Here is a 19,539-nt window from a genome sequence, read left to right as displayed (position 1 = left end):
AATGTACTAGAAACAGAAAGAAAAAGAATGAGGTTGGGCATGCCTAGTCAGTGGTCTTAAGTGCAGAAACGTGACTGAAGTTGGTAGCAAATGAAGCTTTATCAGATTAGTAGTGAGTAGGGCCCATTCCACACTTAGGTGGTTCCAGAGCTAGGACAGAGCTAAGGGCATTTTCTAGAGTCTATGGGGAACTGAAAAAATGGATGGCTATCAGAGTTGGCAGATCCATCCTGAAACACATGCACGTCTCCCAGATGGAACCCAACACATAAAATTTATAATTAAAAAACCGAAGTCATTTGTTTTTATTCTGTCCTATGCACGTGGCATCTACGACACTAAATCTGTTAAAAAAAATTACATCTCCAGAGGACAGGTGCCTATAATACCAGGAAATTTATAGACTGGATGTATATTGAAGAGCCTTCAGTGCCCAAAATATGCCACTGTAGGATGCTGGGCAAGTCAATAGCTTCTCCAAGTCTCAGTTTTCTTCACTGAGAGAGGAGAATAACACTACTTGTTTTAAGGGTTGATTGTATCAAATGATACAATACACATTAATGCTTATTACTCTAAAATCAGTTGATTTGGAACTTGCCTCTTGAATAGATAATAATTTTTGACAACATGGATTAAAAGGAACAGAACAAAACAGATTTTGAGTAAGCACATAATTGATGCAGCTACATGTGTGGAGGAAATAGAAAGGAGGGAAAGAGGTAATCCCTGAGCACTTACCTTGCTTTATTGCTGGACAGAAATATTACAGCTTACCAGAGAATTAAATAACGGGTAAGTATCCAAAAAAGTACCAGTAATATGAGGGAATTTTGTCCTCATGAGTTTCATACATGGATGGAGTTTAGACAACACATTTTCAAACACTGAGATGTCACTCTGAGAACAAACATTTCCCAGAATACAATACCCATTCAACTGTCTTGCTCGCTGCCATATCCATAGCACACAGTCTCCAATAACTTTGGTAAATAACTAAACATAAAAATGTTCTGAAGTTCCATTAAAGACTACCATTATGATCTACAGTATAGGGCTAATATATAGTAAAGTGAAATAACCTTAAGAAAAGGTTCCTCTGGAACTCAGAAAATAAATTCTATTGAATAGAAACCCCCCACTCTCCCGGACTTCATATCAAATGCTCTCTATATCGAATGCTTTTAAGAACTTTAATCACAACCATCAAAGACATAAAAACAAGGGAAAAATTGTTGACAGTATCTGCGGGTTATAAAGTACCTTTGGGAACAGAAGAGAAGTTAAGTACTTTGATTCAATCAACTTAATGTGAAAAGAAACACTGATGGAATTAAAATAGGGTAAAATGAAAGATAAATGTTAGTGGAGAATCTAGTCTATTGAATAAAACACAAACCAAAAACAATCAGATTAGCATCTGACAAAAGCAACTGCCAATCAGTACAAAGATTATGCCTGGAAATTAGATTCCATTCACAGAAGAGAGGAAAATGCTATAGAAAAAATCTCTTATGTTGGCTGATACCTACTTAACAAATAAGGCCCCCAAAAGGTTTATCAAAGGTTAAAATACAAAAAAAAAAAAAGTCTTTCCCAAAGTGACCTCCAAACATGAAATACAGAATGCTAGTAAACTTCTAAAAATCCATCCCAGTTCTCTCAGCATATAATCCCAGAAAAGCCATACTGGAAAGTTGTATCTGTTCCATTCTGCAGGATTAACAAAGCCCCTAGAAACAGTTCTAAAACTTGATGTCATGGCAGGTCCCAAGCAGGATCTGTGGTCATCATTTTTCTTCTTTACTTCCTTCCCTTTTGGCATGGGATCAATTTTCAGAGAAAATTGTCACCCACTAAGTGACCATTTCCATTTCACTAGCCTCTCTACAAATCAATGCAACTGTTTATGCCAGAATGTTTTACCACTAAGCTCTCTCTACCGCCGACCCCAACCCATAACCCAACTGTCCAATGGTTTCTTTTCTTTCGTCAAATCTTTTCACCACTAACTGACTAATATACTCTGTGACATTTAATTTCTCCTTATACAACTGTCTTATGCTATTCCTTTTAGGCAAATGTCTGACCCAAAAGAAGCTATGGTAGAAAACACATATCAAGATATATACCTGACTTCATTTCGCTCTGAAATAAAATATATTCAAACAAAGTTGGAGATTTCCCCAAATTAGTAAATGCTATTTCCCCAACAAATTCCATATACAAATCAGGGATTCACAGAGACCCCCAAAAACCTCATATGAGAAAGATACTGCAACAGAAGTCAGCCCTGTCATTATAAAAGATTAGAAGCTGTAAGTGTCATGGCTTCTAGAAAGAGTTCAGCCCTTCTCATTACCCTTCCACAAAATTTATTTACTAAACAAATGTTAACTGAGTCTAAGTCATGATCATCTTCTACCTGGACTGCTGCAATGGCTTTTTTTTTTTTTTTTTTGAGAGTTTCACTCTTGTTGCCCAGGTTGGAGTGCAATGCTGCTATCTCAGCTCACTGCAACCTCCGCCTCCCGGGTTAAAGCGATTCTCCTGCCTCAGCCTCCCGAGTAGCTGGGATTAACAGACATGTGCCATCACGCCCAGCTAATTTTGTATTTTTAGTAGAGATGGGGTTTCTCCATGTTGGTGAGGCTGGTCTTGAACTCTCGACCTCAGGTGATCCGCTTGCCTCAGCCTCCCAAAGTGCTGGGATTAGAGGCATGAGCCACCATGCCCGGCCTGCAGTGGCATCTCAACCAGGCCTCCTGCTTCAACTCTTGCTTCCCTAGTCTCTGTAATGCAGCCACATTCTTTTAAACACCAGTTTCATTCTTTTAAAACACCAGGTTTTTCGTGTCCTTCTCCCCTAATGGCTTACTGCCACACTTGAAATAAAATCCCAACTCCTTATCCATCCATGGCCCACAAGGCTAACACCTCACTGACCTCCTTCATCAGGGTTCTCTCCCAGCTAACTCAGCCACATGGGCCCTTGACCGTTCCTCAGGTAAGTGCCAGAACTCTGCACTTTCTGTGTCTCTTGCATCAACTACTCTTCCCCAAACACATGCATGGTACTCACTCTCATTTGATTCAGATGTCTGTTTAACCATCATCTAATCAGAGGAGTCTGCTTTCCGATCATTCAGTCTAAAATATCAGCCTCTCCCCACTCTCTCCAACACTTGCTAGCCCTTTGCACTGCTTTATTTTTCTCCATCACACTAGCCAATATCATATATTCATTTACTGCCTCCCTTACACTGGCCAGAATATAAGCTTCACGAAAGCATCAGGATCCTTTGCTCAGTGTAGCATCCCCAGGGTCTATCGGTGCCTGAAATATGGTATACTGCTTAATAAATACTAGTTGAATGAATGAATGAATTTTAGGTAAGCCCTTTCTATGTGCCAGGCACTGGGATAGAAAGGTGAATGATGAATAGGATCTAGTTCTTCTTCTTGAGGAACTTACAATTTAGCAATGAAAGAGACATACATACAACTAATAGAATGAAATGTGATATGGGCTTAACGTGTTTGAGGAAAACTGTGGAGTGGAGTAGCTAGAGATAAGGCAGGAGAGATAGGGACCAGATGCTGAGGGCCCTTGAGCTTCAGGCTAAGGAGCTGGTTCTCCATCTGAGCAACCACTATGGAGTTCTAAATAGAAATGGAAAGAAGAAATGGATCTAAAATTAGAACTGAAAGAACTTAGTGACTATCTGGATAAAAGGAACTGAGGAGTTCTAGGTTTCTAGGAAATGCCACTGGCCAGATAGGAGGAAGAAAAAGTTGGAAGAAAAATATAGTAAATCTGGTTTTACACAAGTTGAGTTTGAGGAACCTATGACCACCACGCTAAGTCATAACTTCTCTGGTGACTTGGAAACTCTATAGTCCTGCTCCTTGGCTTTCTTCTTCAGGTGTTCACCATGTCCCAGTAGAGCTGAGCCACATGTATCACACGTAGGTGCCACTGTGTTAGCCATGATTTAGCCATGCATGAAAAATCCTTATATCTTCAGCCTTCATCAAATCTCTAAGTTTAATATGTTCTTTATCATGCTTTCTTAAAACAAGGGATACCTGTTTTGCAGTGAAGTCTGACACAAATGCAGAGATTTCCCAGGAATTTTTCCTAGTCAGTGGCTTGAAAGTCCAATTCTAAATGGGGAGACAACATTATTTACAATTTTAAAAACCGAAAAAGTTCTCAAGGACAGGCATTATTGTTGCTTTCCATTTTGAGAGGTCATGGAAATCCCATGTGGATTTACGTATATATAAACATATATACATACAGATATGCAGGGGAGACATTAAGAACGAAAGGAGGGAAAAATTTAAGTACAAAAAAAATCAAAACCTATGTTTAATAGTAAAGGACAATTGTATACAACATAAAAATAGAATCAAATATCACAGTGTCACAAATTCAAGATTAAGATTTTCCAGCACCTCAAATTTGGTTAAAGGGTTTGTTGCTGGGAGTTTTTGGCCAAATTCCAGTGATCTCATTTCTTAAGTAAGTGATGCTCTATAGTTTCACCCCATGATTCTTCCCTAAAAAGTAGAAGAAACTGAAATAAGAAGGATAGACTGATTTTTTAAGGGATCCAGGACTTCTAAAATCAAAGTAAAAATAGCCTGTTGGGAATTACTGGCCAAATACGCTTAATTTGGAGAAGTCGTATAAAACAGGCTCCTAAGTGGCACACCTCCTAGTGGAGATTGGGGACGGGGTCAGCACTCAGAAGAGTCAAACACAAAAAGAGGGAGAAGTTAACTCTCTGCTAAGAATATCCCATAACCAAAAGGATCAATTTCTCCAAAATGCCAGATAAATAAAACTACTATATTGCAATAACCAAATAACTAGAAACAAAGGGTCCCTCTGACACTATAAAAGATTTTAACCTTCTCTATTAGAGCCAGGAAAAGGTAGTTTATCCATCTTCACTGCTTGATGTGTCATCTGTATCTTTCTTCCTACCTCCTACCTCCTACCTGTCTGGTGGGCCAAATACACTGAAGAGAGGTCACAGGGAGAGAGACAGGAAACCAGCAATGGACCCCAGTAGAAGGACAGGGTGGACGATGCTTAGGATGATCATGATGACTCTGCTTTCATTTCCCACATCCCTATCCCACCAGAGGTGAAAATCAGAGAGGACTTAGTTGGATGCATTCTGGACAAAAACGCTCTGAAGCTAATAAAATTCAATATAATTGGCCCATCCGATTATGTTAGAATCATATAAAACGTAGTTGTATATGTATATGACAACAGAAATCGTCTAGACTGAGATGCCATTATTCTGTTTGTGAGAAAAACAAGGCTCCTGAGATGTAAGGATCCACCCAAACCACTCAGCAAGTTGGACACACCTGAGGCCAGATCCCAGGCTGCCTGCATTCCAGCACTGAGTTACTTTTGTCAAATCAACTGGTTTCTTGCTTTGAGCAACTTAAATATATAAATGATTACAGTAATGGCAATAAGTACCAGGAAAACACAAAATAATAAAGCTTAAAGAGAAATAGATTTGAGGAAAATTTCCTGTTGGGAAAATTGTAATTATTAATATACTTTAAGAAAATTAGTTTTATGGTTAAGAGGATACTTTATAAGAATAAAATTACTTAAAAGTCACAGTTCTGTGAAAGATTGGGATTTGTAACTGTTAAGACTTACTCAAAGTTATATTGTGGGGTAGTAAATTATTTGCTTGAATTTAAAAATTTTGATGAAAAACCGGAAAAGGAGCAAACATACAAAAACAAAACAACAAATATCAGGGAAAACCCAGGAAGCATAATCTGAGTTGACCTTGCCTTTGTACAGTACTGGTATTTTGCTCCAATGGGATTTTAGGAAAAAAAGTTTAAAAGTCAAAAAGGCAAAAGCAGAACTAAAGTTTGGCAGCAAAAATAATGCATTTAATAAACTCCAAGTGTCTTGTATTTCTAAAGCCTACTACTATTTATTAGCCTCTTAAAACTAAAGGAACAGAAAAAAAAAAGGTCTTCCACCAAATTAAATGCAGCCCAGACCAACAATTCTATTTCAGATTCAGCTTAAACTCTAGGACTGTCAAACCATCTGTAAATAAACACTGATCAGTTAAATGGCTTTCTTTATACCAGTTAAGACCGTCCATCCCTGGGAAAGTGTCAGGAACTGCTTTTATTTCAATTTGCAGATATATAATTTATCAGGTTAAAAAAAAAGAGTCATTATAAAACATACTAGTAAAAACCTTATCATTTCTGTTAAAGAACGTTCAGCATGAACTCTCAGTGTGCATTTTGTTTTCTTGCTGTAAGATGAATTCCTTAATATTTAACCACATGGTGGATCATGAAACACACTCCACCGGAGAGAAACTCAGCTCTTTAATAAACCAATTTCCAACCCTCATTCATGGAAACCATAAGGTGTTCCTTTAACTAAGGAGAAAATCAAACATCAGTGAAGGGGCAATGTAGGCAACCCGAGTAAACAGCCTGTCTGAGGGGGTCAATGCTGAGTTTAGAGCTTCGGATGCGAAAGCCACCTCGGATACACCTGAAACTAAGTGGGAGTTGCCTACTTAAAACTCTGAGAAATTTGAATGGAACAGTCACATGTTGCTTTAAGTAGTAGTAGTAGAAGGTGGGAATCCATTCAGGTCCATCCACTTCCCACCTACCCAAAGTCATACCCTGAAGGTATTGTTTTCCCAACAACCCAAGCCACTCTGAAACAGGTGTTCTGAATTCTGTGTGAAACATCTTTAAATATATATTGCTAAGGCTCCAGATGTCTGACTCTGCGTGGGAAAAGCTATGCAGCCAATTTATAGTGCTTAGGCCAACTGTTGATTTACTTAATGGGTTAGTAACACCAACCAAGACTAGGTGGTTGATCTGTTGTTCAATAGCCTGTACTGTCTGAAGATGTCTGAGAGTTTTCTTTCTCATTAAGTGAAAACAGAGCATCATCTCTAACAGTCTTATTCATCATCCTGTATGAATCTTGCATAAAACAGGCAACAAACAACATTTTCTTTTAAAGCTTCCAGACAGTAAGTTAGTCCAACAGGGTATGTGTTTAAAAAAGAAAAAAAAAATAGTATGTTTTGATCCCAACAAGTTGATAAATTTCATTTATAAATAATAATCAGATGTTTGGAGTGCAAATCCCATAATCATTGAATCTTAGAGCTTTTACTTGACTTACTTGTATTTTAAGAGCAGCCACTGAATTAACCAGAGTCCTACAAGGATCATGCCATTAATTTCACAAATAGAAAAGGCCCACTGCACCCGGTTAAAATGGTCAAAAAATGTATCCGGTAGCGGAGGCTGCACCTCCTTAGGAGGTACTCGTTCATGGACGACCGAGATCATCACTGTGGTGAGAACAAAACAGGAAAGTGCATAAAGAAAAGCCAGAAAAGTCTTGCCCCACTCCATGGGGTACTGAGAGCGCTCCAGTTCTGGCATGGGGATCTTTATCATCTCTTTCCTATACCCATTTGGCATCCCGTTGGGTTTAATCTTGATGCTGAAGCTGCCGTCGGGGGTGGGGATGTCTACACCAATGTTGAGGTGCCCGTTGGCATGGCCGTTCTTGTGTGCCTCCAAATGGTGCTCCATTTTCAGGGTTTCTATCATGTCCAGGAGCCGCTGCCCGTTGTCAGAAGATACTCGGCACAAGGGGGGTTTTTTGAAATCCTCTTGGGTTAGGTTGATCAAGTCCTGGCCTGTGAAATGCTCCAGAGGCTCACAGTATTCTGGCATAGCATTCTCCAGCAGCCAGTCTGCCACCTTCTTGGGTGACCAATAAACCACTTCCTTCATTGTACTGGCAGACAGCAGGCAGTCCCCAGCTCACTCTTGGCAGGTCAGCAGTCACTGTTCCGACAGGGCAGGACACTGTCCTGCCTCAGCTCGTTCATCCTGTGGGGCCTCATGAGCAGAGATTTGTTTGGCAAGATGGTCAGGGCAGTTTTTAAACACCTCATGTAGCTGTCCAGGGTTCCTGAGCGCCCAAGCATTAATTCACCTCATTTTTGAGCAGGATTCTTCCTTCTGTGAAAGCAAGAGAAAATATCAAGATACTGTACTTCCAAATTACCCTCTCAAAATGCAAAGCCTTATATACATAAGGAAAGTAGAAAACCAGTTATTGGTAAACTTAATAGTTTTCAAACATGTATTCGTTTCAGAGACTACTGATTTCCTGGTTATTAGTCTTTTGCAACACACATTGAATTGGATCTGAAAATGGATGTTGTCAAAGGAGACATATTTTATAGAATTTCCAATGGTTGGCCAGGCGCGGTGGCTCACGCCTGTAATCCCAGCACTTTGGGAGAACGAGGCGAGCGGATCACGAGGTCAGGAGATAGAGACCATTCTGGCTAACACGGTGAAACCCTGTCTCTACTAAAAATACAAAAAATTAGCTGGGCATGGTGGCAGGCGCCTGTAGTCCCAGTTACTTGGGAGGCTGAGGCAGGAGAATGGTGTGAACCCAGGAGGCAGAGCTTGCAGTGAGCCAAGATCAGGCCGCTGTACTCCAGCCTGGGCGACAGAGTGAGATTCTGTCTCAAAAAATAATAATAATAATCTCCAATGGTCTATTTTCTAAGAAGCAACTTGACAGTGCTGTGGACACTTTTCAACCTGGTCAAGAGACCAGGTATTCTCTTTGTCCTTATATACTTCCTGAGATAATGTAAAAGAATAAAATATATTTGCTTACTCTACCTCGTGAAGAATGTTTAAAAATCTACACAACAGCAACTCATAGAATTGCTGAGCTTCAAAATCAACTGGTTTAATATTTTTATATTCTTTTTTCAAAAAAAAAAAAATCAGTGAATCCCCTTTTCCATATGTGCTTAGGTCCCAAATGTATAAAAGATCTACAAATGCCGCTGCTTGGGTTGAAGCACAGGTGAAGGGCCAAGGTCCTGACTGCTCTGTTGATCTTTCTTAATCTCAGCCCCTCTCAGGTTCTGTGGGATCTCACAGTTTAAAAATTAAGGATCTGATCCAACTCCTTCATTTATAAATGAAGAATCTGAGTTCTAGAAATGTCAAGAAACTTGCCCATGGCCAAGTGGCAGTCTGCATAAAAGAGTCACAAGTTAAGTTTCTGAGTTCTAGTTCAGTAGATTTACTTATTAAAATATTTTACTAACTATGTGAAAATAACCAAATGCATATCTGTAGGGAAGATTCTAAAGTAGGATTCAAAATTTTATAAATTTATGCATAACTAGAAACATACATGTATAATGTGTATATATAATACATATAACTGTAACTATGGCTAACTATGGTACACAGGTTGAGAATCCCTAATGCTAAAACATGATTGTATATTTAGAAAACCCTATCATCTCAGCCCAGAAAGTCCTTAGGCTGATAAGCAACTTCAGCAAAGTCTCAGGAGACAAAATCAATGTGCAAAAATTACAAGCATTCCTATACACCTATAATAGACAAGCAGAAAGCCAAATCATGAGTGAACTCCCATTCACAATTGCTACAAAGAAAATAAAATACCTAGGAATCCAACTTACAAGGGATGTGAAGAACCTCTTCAAGGAGAACTGCAAACCGCTGCTCAAGGAAATAAGAGAGGACACAAACAAATTGGAAAACATCCCATGCTCATGGATAGGAAGAATCAATATCATGAAAATGGCCATTCTGCCCAAAGTAATTTATAGATTCAATGCTATTCCCATCAAGATACCACTGACTTTCTTCACAGAACTAGAGAAACCTACTTCAAATTTCATATGGAACCAAAAAAGAGCCCATAAAGCCAAGACAATCCTAAGCAAAAAGAACAAAGCTGGAGGCATCACGCTACCTGACTTCGAACTATACTACAAGGCTACAGTAACCAAAACAGCATGGTACTGGTACTAAAACAAGTATATAGACAATCAACTTTAAAATAGGAAAAAATCAAATGCTAGGAGCCAATTTCATAATGGTCCATCAAGTATCCATCTGGCATTACAAGCATGGCAAGCACACATCTAACAAAGGAACTTGAATCTTGCAAAGGTGAGCCCTATCAGGGCCTCTTTGAGACAGTGAGACAAATTAATGGCTTCTATTAACAAACTGGGATGACAAAATTATTCCTTCCTTAAAATAAGCCCTGTGCTTCCCCATAACTTGGAATTCTCTATGTATTCATCAAAAAGTTTAGATTCTTCCTTTAGTCTTTAAGGTCCTTCTCTGCAAAGCCTTAGCTGTCTACTCCACTTCATAATCCTTTTCTCCTCCCTGAATTCCTAAACCATGAATGCCCATGGTACACAATACAATTTAACAGTCTTATGTGTGTGCTATGGTAGAAAGAGTATTAGCCAAGTGAGCCAGGGAGCCTGCATTCGAGAGTCTATCCAGCTACTTCCGTTCTTGGCAAAGTCCTTTAGCCTTGCCAAGCCTGTTTCCTCTGGGAAACAGGATTAACAACTACCTTACCTACTGATATAGTTTGGCTGTGTCCCCACCCAAATCTCATTCTGAATTGTATTCCCATAATTCCCATTCTCTTCATGTGTTGTGGGAGAGACCCAACAGGAGATAATTTGAATCATGGGGGCGGTTCCCCCATACTGCTCTTGTGGTAGTGAATCAGCCTCATGAGATCTGATGGGTTTATCAGAGGTTTCCACTTTTGCTTCCTCCTCATTTTCTCTTACCACCACCATGTAAGAAGTGCCTGTCACCTCCTGCCATGATTCTGAGGCCTCTGCAGCCATGTGGAGCTATAATCCAATTAAACCTCTTTTTCTTCTCAGTCTTGGGTATGTCTTTATCAGCAGCATGAAAACAAACTAATACAATAAATTGGTAGAGTAGAGTGTTGCTGAAAATATATCTGAAAATGTGGAAGCGACTTTGGAACTGTGTAACAAGCAGAGGCTGGAACAGTTTGGAGGGCTCAGAAGAAGACAGAAAAATGTGGGAAAGTTTAGAACTTCCTAGAGAATTGTTGAATGGCTTTTCCCAAAATGCTGATAGCAATATGAACAATAGGGTCCAGGCTGAGGTGGTCTCAGATGGAGATGAAGAACTTGTTGGGAACTGGAGCAAAGGTACTCTTGTTATGTTTTAGCAAAGCGACCGGAAGCAGTTTGCCCCTGCCCTAGAGATTTGTGGAACTTTGAACTTGAGAGAGATGTTTTAGGGTATCTGGTGGAAGAAATTTCTAAGCAGTAAAGCATTTAAGATGTAACCTGGGTTCTGTTAAAGGCATTCAGTTTGATATGGGAAGCAAAGCATTCAGTTTGATAAGGGAAAATTTGCAGCTTGACTATGTGATAGAAAAGAAAAACACATTTTCCTGGGAGAAATTCAAGCTAGCTGCAGAAATTTTCATAAGTAGCAAGGAGCTTAATGCTAATCCCCAAGACAACAGGGAAAATGTCTCCAGGGCATGTCAGAAGTTCTTCACAGCAGCCCCTCCCATTAAAGGCCAAGGAGGAAAAGGTTGTTTCATGGGCCGGGTCCAGGGTCCCCGTGTTGTGTGCAGACTAGGGACTTGGTGCCCTGTGTCCCAGGCACTCTAGCAGTGGCTGAAAGGGGCCAACATACAGCCCGGGCTGTGGCTTCAGAGGGTGGAAGCCCCAAGCCTTGGCAGCTTCCCCATTGTGTTGAGCCTGCGGGTGTACAGAAGTCAAGAATTGAGGTTTGGGAACTTCCGCCGAGATTTCAGAAGATGTATTGAAATGCCTGGATGCCCAGGAAAAAGTTTGCTGCAGGGACCCGGCCCTCATGGAGAACCTCTGCTAGGGCAGTGCAGAAGGGAGATGTGGGTTCAGAGCCCCCAGGTAGAGTCCCTACTGGGATACTGCCTAGCGGAGCTGTGAGAAGAGGGCCACCATCCTCCAGACCCCAGAATGGTAGATCCACTGACAGTGTGCACCATGCACCTGGAAAAGCCACACTCAATGCCAGCCCATGAAATCAGCTGGGAGGGAGGCTGTACCCTGCAAAGCCAAAGGGGTGGGGCTGCCCAAGACCATGGGAACACACCTTTTGCATCAGTGTGACCTAGATGTGAGACCTGGAGTCAAAGGAGATCATTTTGGAGCTTTAATATTTGACTGCCCCACTAGAGTCTGGACTTACATGGGTCCTGTAATCCCTTTGTTTTGGCCAATTTCCCCCATTTGGAAATGCTATATTTACCCAATACCTGTACCCCCACTGCATCTAGGAAGTAACTAGCTTGCTTTTGATTTTACAGACTCATAGGCAGAAGGGACTTGTTTCAGATCAGACTTTGGACTGTGGACTTTTGGGTTAATGCTGAAATGAGTTAAGACTGGGGGACTGTTGGGAAGGCATGATTGGTTTTGAAATGTGAGGATGTGAGATTTTGCAGGGACAGGGGCAGAATGATATGGTTTGGCTGTGTGCTCACCCAAATCTCATTTTGAATTGTGTTCCTATAATTCCCATGTATTGTGAGAGGGATCCTGCAGGAGATAATTTAAATCATGGGTGGTTTCCTCCATACTGTTGTCATGGTAGTGAGTAAGTCTCATGAGATCTGATGGGTTTATCAGGGGTTTCCATTTTTGCTTGCTCCTCATTTTTTCTCTTGCCGCCACCATGTAAGAAGTGCCTTTTGCCTCCTGCCATGATTCTGAGGCCTCCCTAGCCATGTGGAACTGTAAGTCCAATTAAATATCTTTTTCTTCCCAGGCTCAGGGTGTCTTTATTAGTAGTGTGGAAACGAACTAATACACCTACCTTCACACAGGCTGCTACTGCTGGGAGGATTCAATCATGTAAAAGGAATAAAAGCTACTAATTACTCTAGGAAGTATATCTTGGTCTTCTTGTAACAACCTACACTTCTTTTCTATTGCCCAACTGGGTCCACAGTGACACTTCATAAATATATACTGAAGCTGCCACTTATAAATGACATATTTAAAGCCCAATCATTCTGACACACGAGTAAAGACAGCCTTGGAAATTTCAAGAGCAAATAAACTTTTATTTTTTCATGCAAGCTTTGAAACTTGAAATAAAGGTATACATGCTGTTTTCCTGCAACTGATGCTGAAATTGTGCAAAAGAGGGAAAAGCTCATTGCTATGGAAGTAAACCTTGGCATTACCATTCAGGACATAGGAATGGGCAAGGACTTCACGTCTAAAACACCAAAAGCAATGGCAACAAAAGCCAAAATTGACAAGTGGGATCTAATCAAACTAAAGAGCTTCTGCACAGCAAAAGAAACTACCATCAGAGTGAACAGGCAACCTACAGAATGGGAGAAAATTTTTGCAATCTACTCATCTGACAAAGGGCTAATATCCAGAATCTACAATGAACTCCAACAAATTTACAAGAAAAAAACAACCCCCTCAAAAAGTGAGTGAAGGATATGAACACACACTTCTCAAAAGAAGACATTTATGCAGCCAAAAGACACATGAAAAAATGCTCATCATCACTGGCCATCAGAGAAATGCAAATCAAAACCACAATGAGATACCATCTCACACCAGTTAGAATGGTGATCATTAGAAAGTCAGGAAACAACAGGTGCTGGAGAGGATGTGGAGAAATAGGAACACTTTTACACTGTTGGTGGGACTGTAAACTAGTTCAACCATTGGGAAGTCAGTGTGGCGATTCCTCAGGGATCTAGAACTAGAAATACCATTTGACCCAGCCATCCCATTACTGGGTATATCCCAAAGGATTATAAATCATGCTGCTATAAAGACACATGCACACGTAATGTTTATTGCGGCACTATTCACAACAGCAAAGACTTGGAACCAACCCAAATGTCCAACAATGATAGACTGGATTAAGAAAATGTGGCACATATACACCATGGAATACTATGCAGCCATAAAAAAGGATGAGTTCATGTCCTTTGTAGGGACATGGATGAAGCTGGAACCATCATTCTCACAAACTATCACAAGGACAAAAAACCAAACACCGCATGTTCTCACTTATAGGAGGGAACTGAACAATGAGAACACATGGACACAGGAAGGGGAACATCACACACGGGGTACTGTTGTGGGGTGGGGGGAGGGGGAAGGGATAGCATTAGGAGATATACCTAATGCTAAATGACAAGTTAATGGGTACAGCACACCAACATGGCACATGTATACATATGTAACAAACCTGCACGTTGTACACATGTACCCTAAAACGTAAAGTATAATTAAATAAAAAAAAAGCAGAGAAAAACAGCACATGTTCATTATAGATTCTAAGCTTACCAGGATTTTATATTTAGCCTCAATTTAGTAAAAAAGAAATCTGCTAAATTCAATTTGGCTCCAATTCTTACAATACATATTTTAGACTTTAATATTATAAAAACCATCAGACAATATGCCAGACATGGTAAAAACTATGTATAGTTAATTATCAAAGCCAAGCAGGTCTTTAAACAGAAAAGTAAAAGTAATTATTCTGGTAATGAAAAAAAAATTTACTAACCAAAATTAGTAAATAAATCATTTATAAATTTTTTTATCCTTATTCACAAATAATCTATTATACTACCTTGTCATCAGGCACTTGCTAGAAACAAGACAGGGTTAACAATTTACCATGCAAATTTCACATTGAACATAAGTTTTCAAGAATCAGAATACCACAGAATACCACAATGCAACAAGACCTGGGGCAATTGCTCAGAAAATCTGAATTCTAACACTTGTTCTAACACTAACCTGTACTCCAACCCCAGTGCCTCAGTTTCCTGGTATGGAATAATTTATTCCATCCACTTATTCTATTAGTTAAGGGAATTTGCATGTACCTGACAGTGCTTTGGAAAACATAATACATAAAATGTAAGAAATTATTATACTGAATATAATTTATTCTTTCCTTGATGATTCGATGGACTTTTAAAATGAATGCCATGAAATTAATAATTTAATTTTTATGATTTTTTAAGGCATGAAGGACTCAAGATTGAACAAACAAGCTGGCATGTCAGTGAAGAAAGTACTGAGAAACTACAGGAGTCTAGATGTTTCTAAATGCTGATAATGATAAAAGAATGATGAAAGTTGTACATGTATAGTCTCATAGACTTATAGTGAACCAAACTTTTGGCTTCACGTATCAAATCTCTAAAAACAAAAGCAGCTGGGCATGGTGGTCCATGCCTGTAATTGCAAAACTTTGGGAGGCCAAGGTGGGAGAATCTCCTGAGGCCAGGAGTTCATGACCAGTCTAGGCAACACAGTGAGACAACATCTCAATTTTTTTAAAATGTAACAAAAAATAAATACATTTAATAATAAAAACAAAAGCAAAAGTAACATGGAGTATATACATGACTTTACACTGATAGCTTATAGTTGACTTAAAGCAAGATCAAAATCTTGCGGACATGTAGCATTTAGCTCAAACTTCATAACACAAAACTACCTGTGGGGTACCTTGTTAAAGGGCATACAAATCAAGAATTGATATTATTTTATTATGAAACAGACTAAGTGCCTCTTTGTAAAAGCTTCAGGTTCAGATAAAAGTTTTTATATCTTCTAGAACTTTCCATAAAATAATAACCAGAACAGGTACAGCGGCTCACACATTTTGGGAGGCTGAGGCAGGCAGATAACTTAAGGCCAGGAGTTTGAGACCAGCCTGGGCAAAAACTGTGTCTACTAAAAATACAAAACTTAACTGGGTGTGGTAGTTCACATCTGTAATCCCAGATACTCAGGAAGCTGAGGCATGAGAATTGCCTGAACCTGGGTGGCAGAGGCTGCAGTGAGCCGAGATCCTGTCACTGCACTCCAGCCTCCAGCCTGAGCAACAGAGCAAGACTTTGTCTCAAAAAAAGTAAATAATAACCTAACAGATCTTTTAAGGCAATGTAGCCTACTGAAATACTCATGAGATAGGTGTTCAATTATTCTCTAATTCAATTTGGATAGCTTTACTCCAAACAAATCTATTAAGGTATAGATTTGTTATTTAGCATTTGAAGAGTTAAATAGGAAGAGTTCATAAAATGGTATAGATTTGAAGAACAAAAATGGTTAAAGTAACAGCCACATAGTTTCAGCTGAAGGACCTACACATGTATTTCAGTCTACCGTTGAGAAAATTTTAGAAGATTACTTTTGATGCCTTAACCTTTAAATTGTTCCTTATTTTAAATTGCTACTACATGCTGTGCTCACAATTCCACAGTCCAACTCTGGTTAGCAAATAAAATCATCCCCTATGAAATGGCCCCTTGAACTGTGTGCTGACCTACTTTGCTAAGATATAAGAAGAAGGGCTTGCTGGAGTGTACGTATTTTGCCTTTTTGTCCACTTTGGCTGGTAGACTTTAGGCTGTTAGAAGAGCCTTACTTTATGACATCTTTTGGTCTCCTCCACACTGTGTTTATTCAATAATGTTTAATACTTAGATTTCACACCATCTGAAATATATTTCTCTCAGTAGCTGCCCTATAACTTATGCAATTGATAGTTCCCCCCCTTTTCCCCACCTCTCCCAAAATGACCCATTCCATCGTAGTAGCCTCAGTGTTGTAGAAGGAAAGAGATAATTTGGGGAGACAAAACAGATATGATACAATGACAATAAATCAGCCAGGTCCACTGTATACCATAAATCATGGTTTTATAGTTGTTCATTGAGGATATGAAATATAATACTGTTTTATACATTTCATGGAGAATCCTGGCACCAGCAACATCAGCTAATTCTGCCTCCCCTTCCCCAAGCCTCCATTTGAGTCATTTTGTGACAGAATATATGTAAATATTTAGTGATCAGGAAATCTAAACAATCATTCATTATGGCAAAAAAACTAGAAAAAGAATCTAAAAGCTCTAGACTAGAAATTGATTAAATACATTGCACAACAGAATACCAAGCCTCTGCCACAGACTGTACTGTATTTCCATATCTATAGTAATACATATTTATAGCTTTGTCACATAAACAGGTTACAAACAAAATGTATTACTTTTGTAAACACATATTACAAATATCCACAGGGAAAAAAGTCTAGAAGGTATATATATTAACTTCTTAACCCATACCTCTGGGTAATAGAATTATGAAATAAATTTCTGTTTTACTTTTTTTCAGTATTTTCTAATTTCTCTGATAAACATATATTACTTGCATTTAGAAGGGGAAAGAATTTTTCCCCCAAACATAATCTATGTTTTTGAACATGTAGGCTGCTTTGTAAATTTAAAAATACGTTGTTTCCTTCATTAGCTTTCTTAAAAAATATAAAATGAGCTTGCAGATTTCTCTAAATGACTGGAATCTTGGATTTCTGTGTATAATTATGTTCCCAAATTCTTCATATTCCCAAGACATAATGGTCCAGGCGTACAAGCCAAACCACCAAAAAAGATGAAGCTGAAATCTGAATCCAAGTGCATAAAGCAACTCCAGTCTCAGATATTTCCCATCATTCCAGAGGGAAAACAATAAGCTATTAGCTTTACAATTGTTCTATCATCTAGATTTCCTTCACTATCTATCCATCCAGGCTGCTGCAAAATAGCAAGGTCTATAAAAAAAACTCTACCAGTTGTCATTACAATAAAAACTAATATAATAGCTCTACTGATAACTAATCACTATTGTTTTTCCCATGGGATTTCATTCTTAGTACTAATTACCAAAAACTCGGGAGATAATCTACTCCCACTCAACTGATTAACTGCCCCTCTGAGTCTGATCCAGCAGGACTATTTTAATATTTGCCTAGTTAACCTGTAGAACTTGGACACGGATTCACTCCAGCAGTACTCAAGAATGTAGGACCTAATCAATGTTTCCAAATTCCATTAGCTCTCACATGAGCTGATGCACAGTACTGATCTCATCTGCCCTGAGAAGCCTGGGAAAGTCTAACACAGGCTATTTCTATCACACAACACTCAGTTCCTTTCCCTTCTTCCTATCTTTTTCAAAATGAGAGCTAAAATTCTTCTAATTTGCTCCTCATTTAGCTGGAATAAAAATATTGCATGTGCCCTGGAATCCATCATAAAAGTAAGTTAAAACTGTAAAAAGCCAGATGGCTTAGGAAAAGGGTGAGGCCATGCTTTACTATCCTCTGCTTTTTAAGAATCTTTGATGCCATATTCTAAAGCATATCCACAGTGCCCAGCTTACTAAAACTACCTCTATCTACTCACCTATAAAGTAAAAGCAATCCTGCATTCTTTTGGGCAGTAAGAAAGATCAGAAATCTGACATGGAATTTAGTAGGGGCATGGCAGCAGGGGATTTTCAAAGCATCTATGGGAGAAAAAGTTCTGATCCTTCTTTTCCTCCCTTTCCTACAGAAAATCCAACAGTGATCAGTCAAGAGCTGGCGATGGGGGCAGGGGTGGCAACTGGAGGTTGGGGAGGTGGCAGAGCCAGTGTCAGAACAGAGGAACGAGGTCACCCTGCCCCACCATTCCTTGATCCCTCCTCATCCCTGTCTCTCCTCACACCCCCAGGATTAAGCAAGCATAAACTAAAAAGGCTGCCCAAGGAAGTCATTCCATCAGGCTCACAAGTTCACATACCCGTCAGAACCCAGGCACATTAAATCAACCTGGATCACAGAGAATATGCAATCATCAGGACTGTGGCAAACAGGATAGGGCAAGCCATACCTAGTGCAGTTAAAGTTCAATTTTTTAAGGGGCAAAAATAAACAAAAAACATGCAAGCTGAATCTGGCCCACGGGATTGCCCCTTGCAACTTCACTTGCTCTCTCATTCATTATATCTAATCATGAATTCCTGGAGATCCTATCTTGAAGGCTCTCTCAAACTATTCCCTTTTCCCTATTTCCCATTTGCTTCTGCTTTAGTTTCTGCCTCCAGCCTGGCTCAACTGCAACCCTCTGCCACACTGCCATGAGATCTAGTACATAATCTGATCTCTTCACTTGAGGCTTAAGCTCCCCACAGCTCTCAAGATGACATTCAGACGCCTTGACTTAGCTCCAAGGCCTTCCATGACACAGCCTATTTACTTACCTGTACTTTTCAGCCTTGCCCTACAAGCTCTGGGCCTGTATCATACCCATACTCAAGTGTTCCAGTAGATTCCCACACAAACTAGTCATTTCATACCTTGAAAGTTGTTCCTTCTGCCTGGAATATTCTTCCTACTTTATACCTTCCTTTGTCCTCTCATTTGCTTTGGAATCTCTAGAGCCAAATGCATAGTACACACTTAATTGATGTTTCCTGAATACCTAATTAAATGAGAATGCAAAGGAGATGACTTACGGTTCCAGAACACGGACCCAGTGATGCGCATCTCCTTTATACATCAAGCACATAAAAATCTACATAAAATATAACTGCTGACATTTTAATACCATAATCAGTTTCAAAATGAAGTAAAAGAATTTCTCATGTGTCAAAAGAAGAAAAATCTCAAATTCAGAGTAGAAAAGATACAAGTTAACACTTATATCCCACAGGGATATCAGACTTGGACTCTAGCTGCTAGGAGTTGGGGA

General features: G+C 39.4%; 1 protein-coding gene across 1 annotated transcript in view; it reads right to left on the bottom strand.

Moving 5' to 3' along the window:
• The window catches only part of SGMS1 (sphingomyelin synthase 1), a 104,907-nt gene that overhangs the window by 30,207 nt on the left and 55,161 nt on the right, over positions 1–19,539 (bottom strand). Inside the window, exon 2 of the mRNA XM_055274325.2 lies at positions 7,226–8,079. Within this exon, the coding sequence (XP_055130300.1) occupies positions 7,226–7,848 (623 nt within the window). The 5' untranslated portion in view covers positions 7,849–8,079. The remainder of the gene's footprint in view (positions 1–7,225; positions 8,080–19,539) is intronic.

This window comes from Symphalangus syndactylus, chromosome 4 (genome assembly GCF_028878055.3).
Source record: "Symphalangus syndactylus isolate Jambi chromosome 4, NHGRI_mSymSyn1-v2.1_pri, whole genome shotgun sequence".
Taxonomy (NCBI): Eukaryota; Metazoa; Chordata; class Mammalia; order Primates; family Hylobatidae; genus Symphalangus; species Symphalangus syndactylus.
This window is presented reverse-complemented; position numbering and strand designations above follow the sequence as displayed.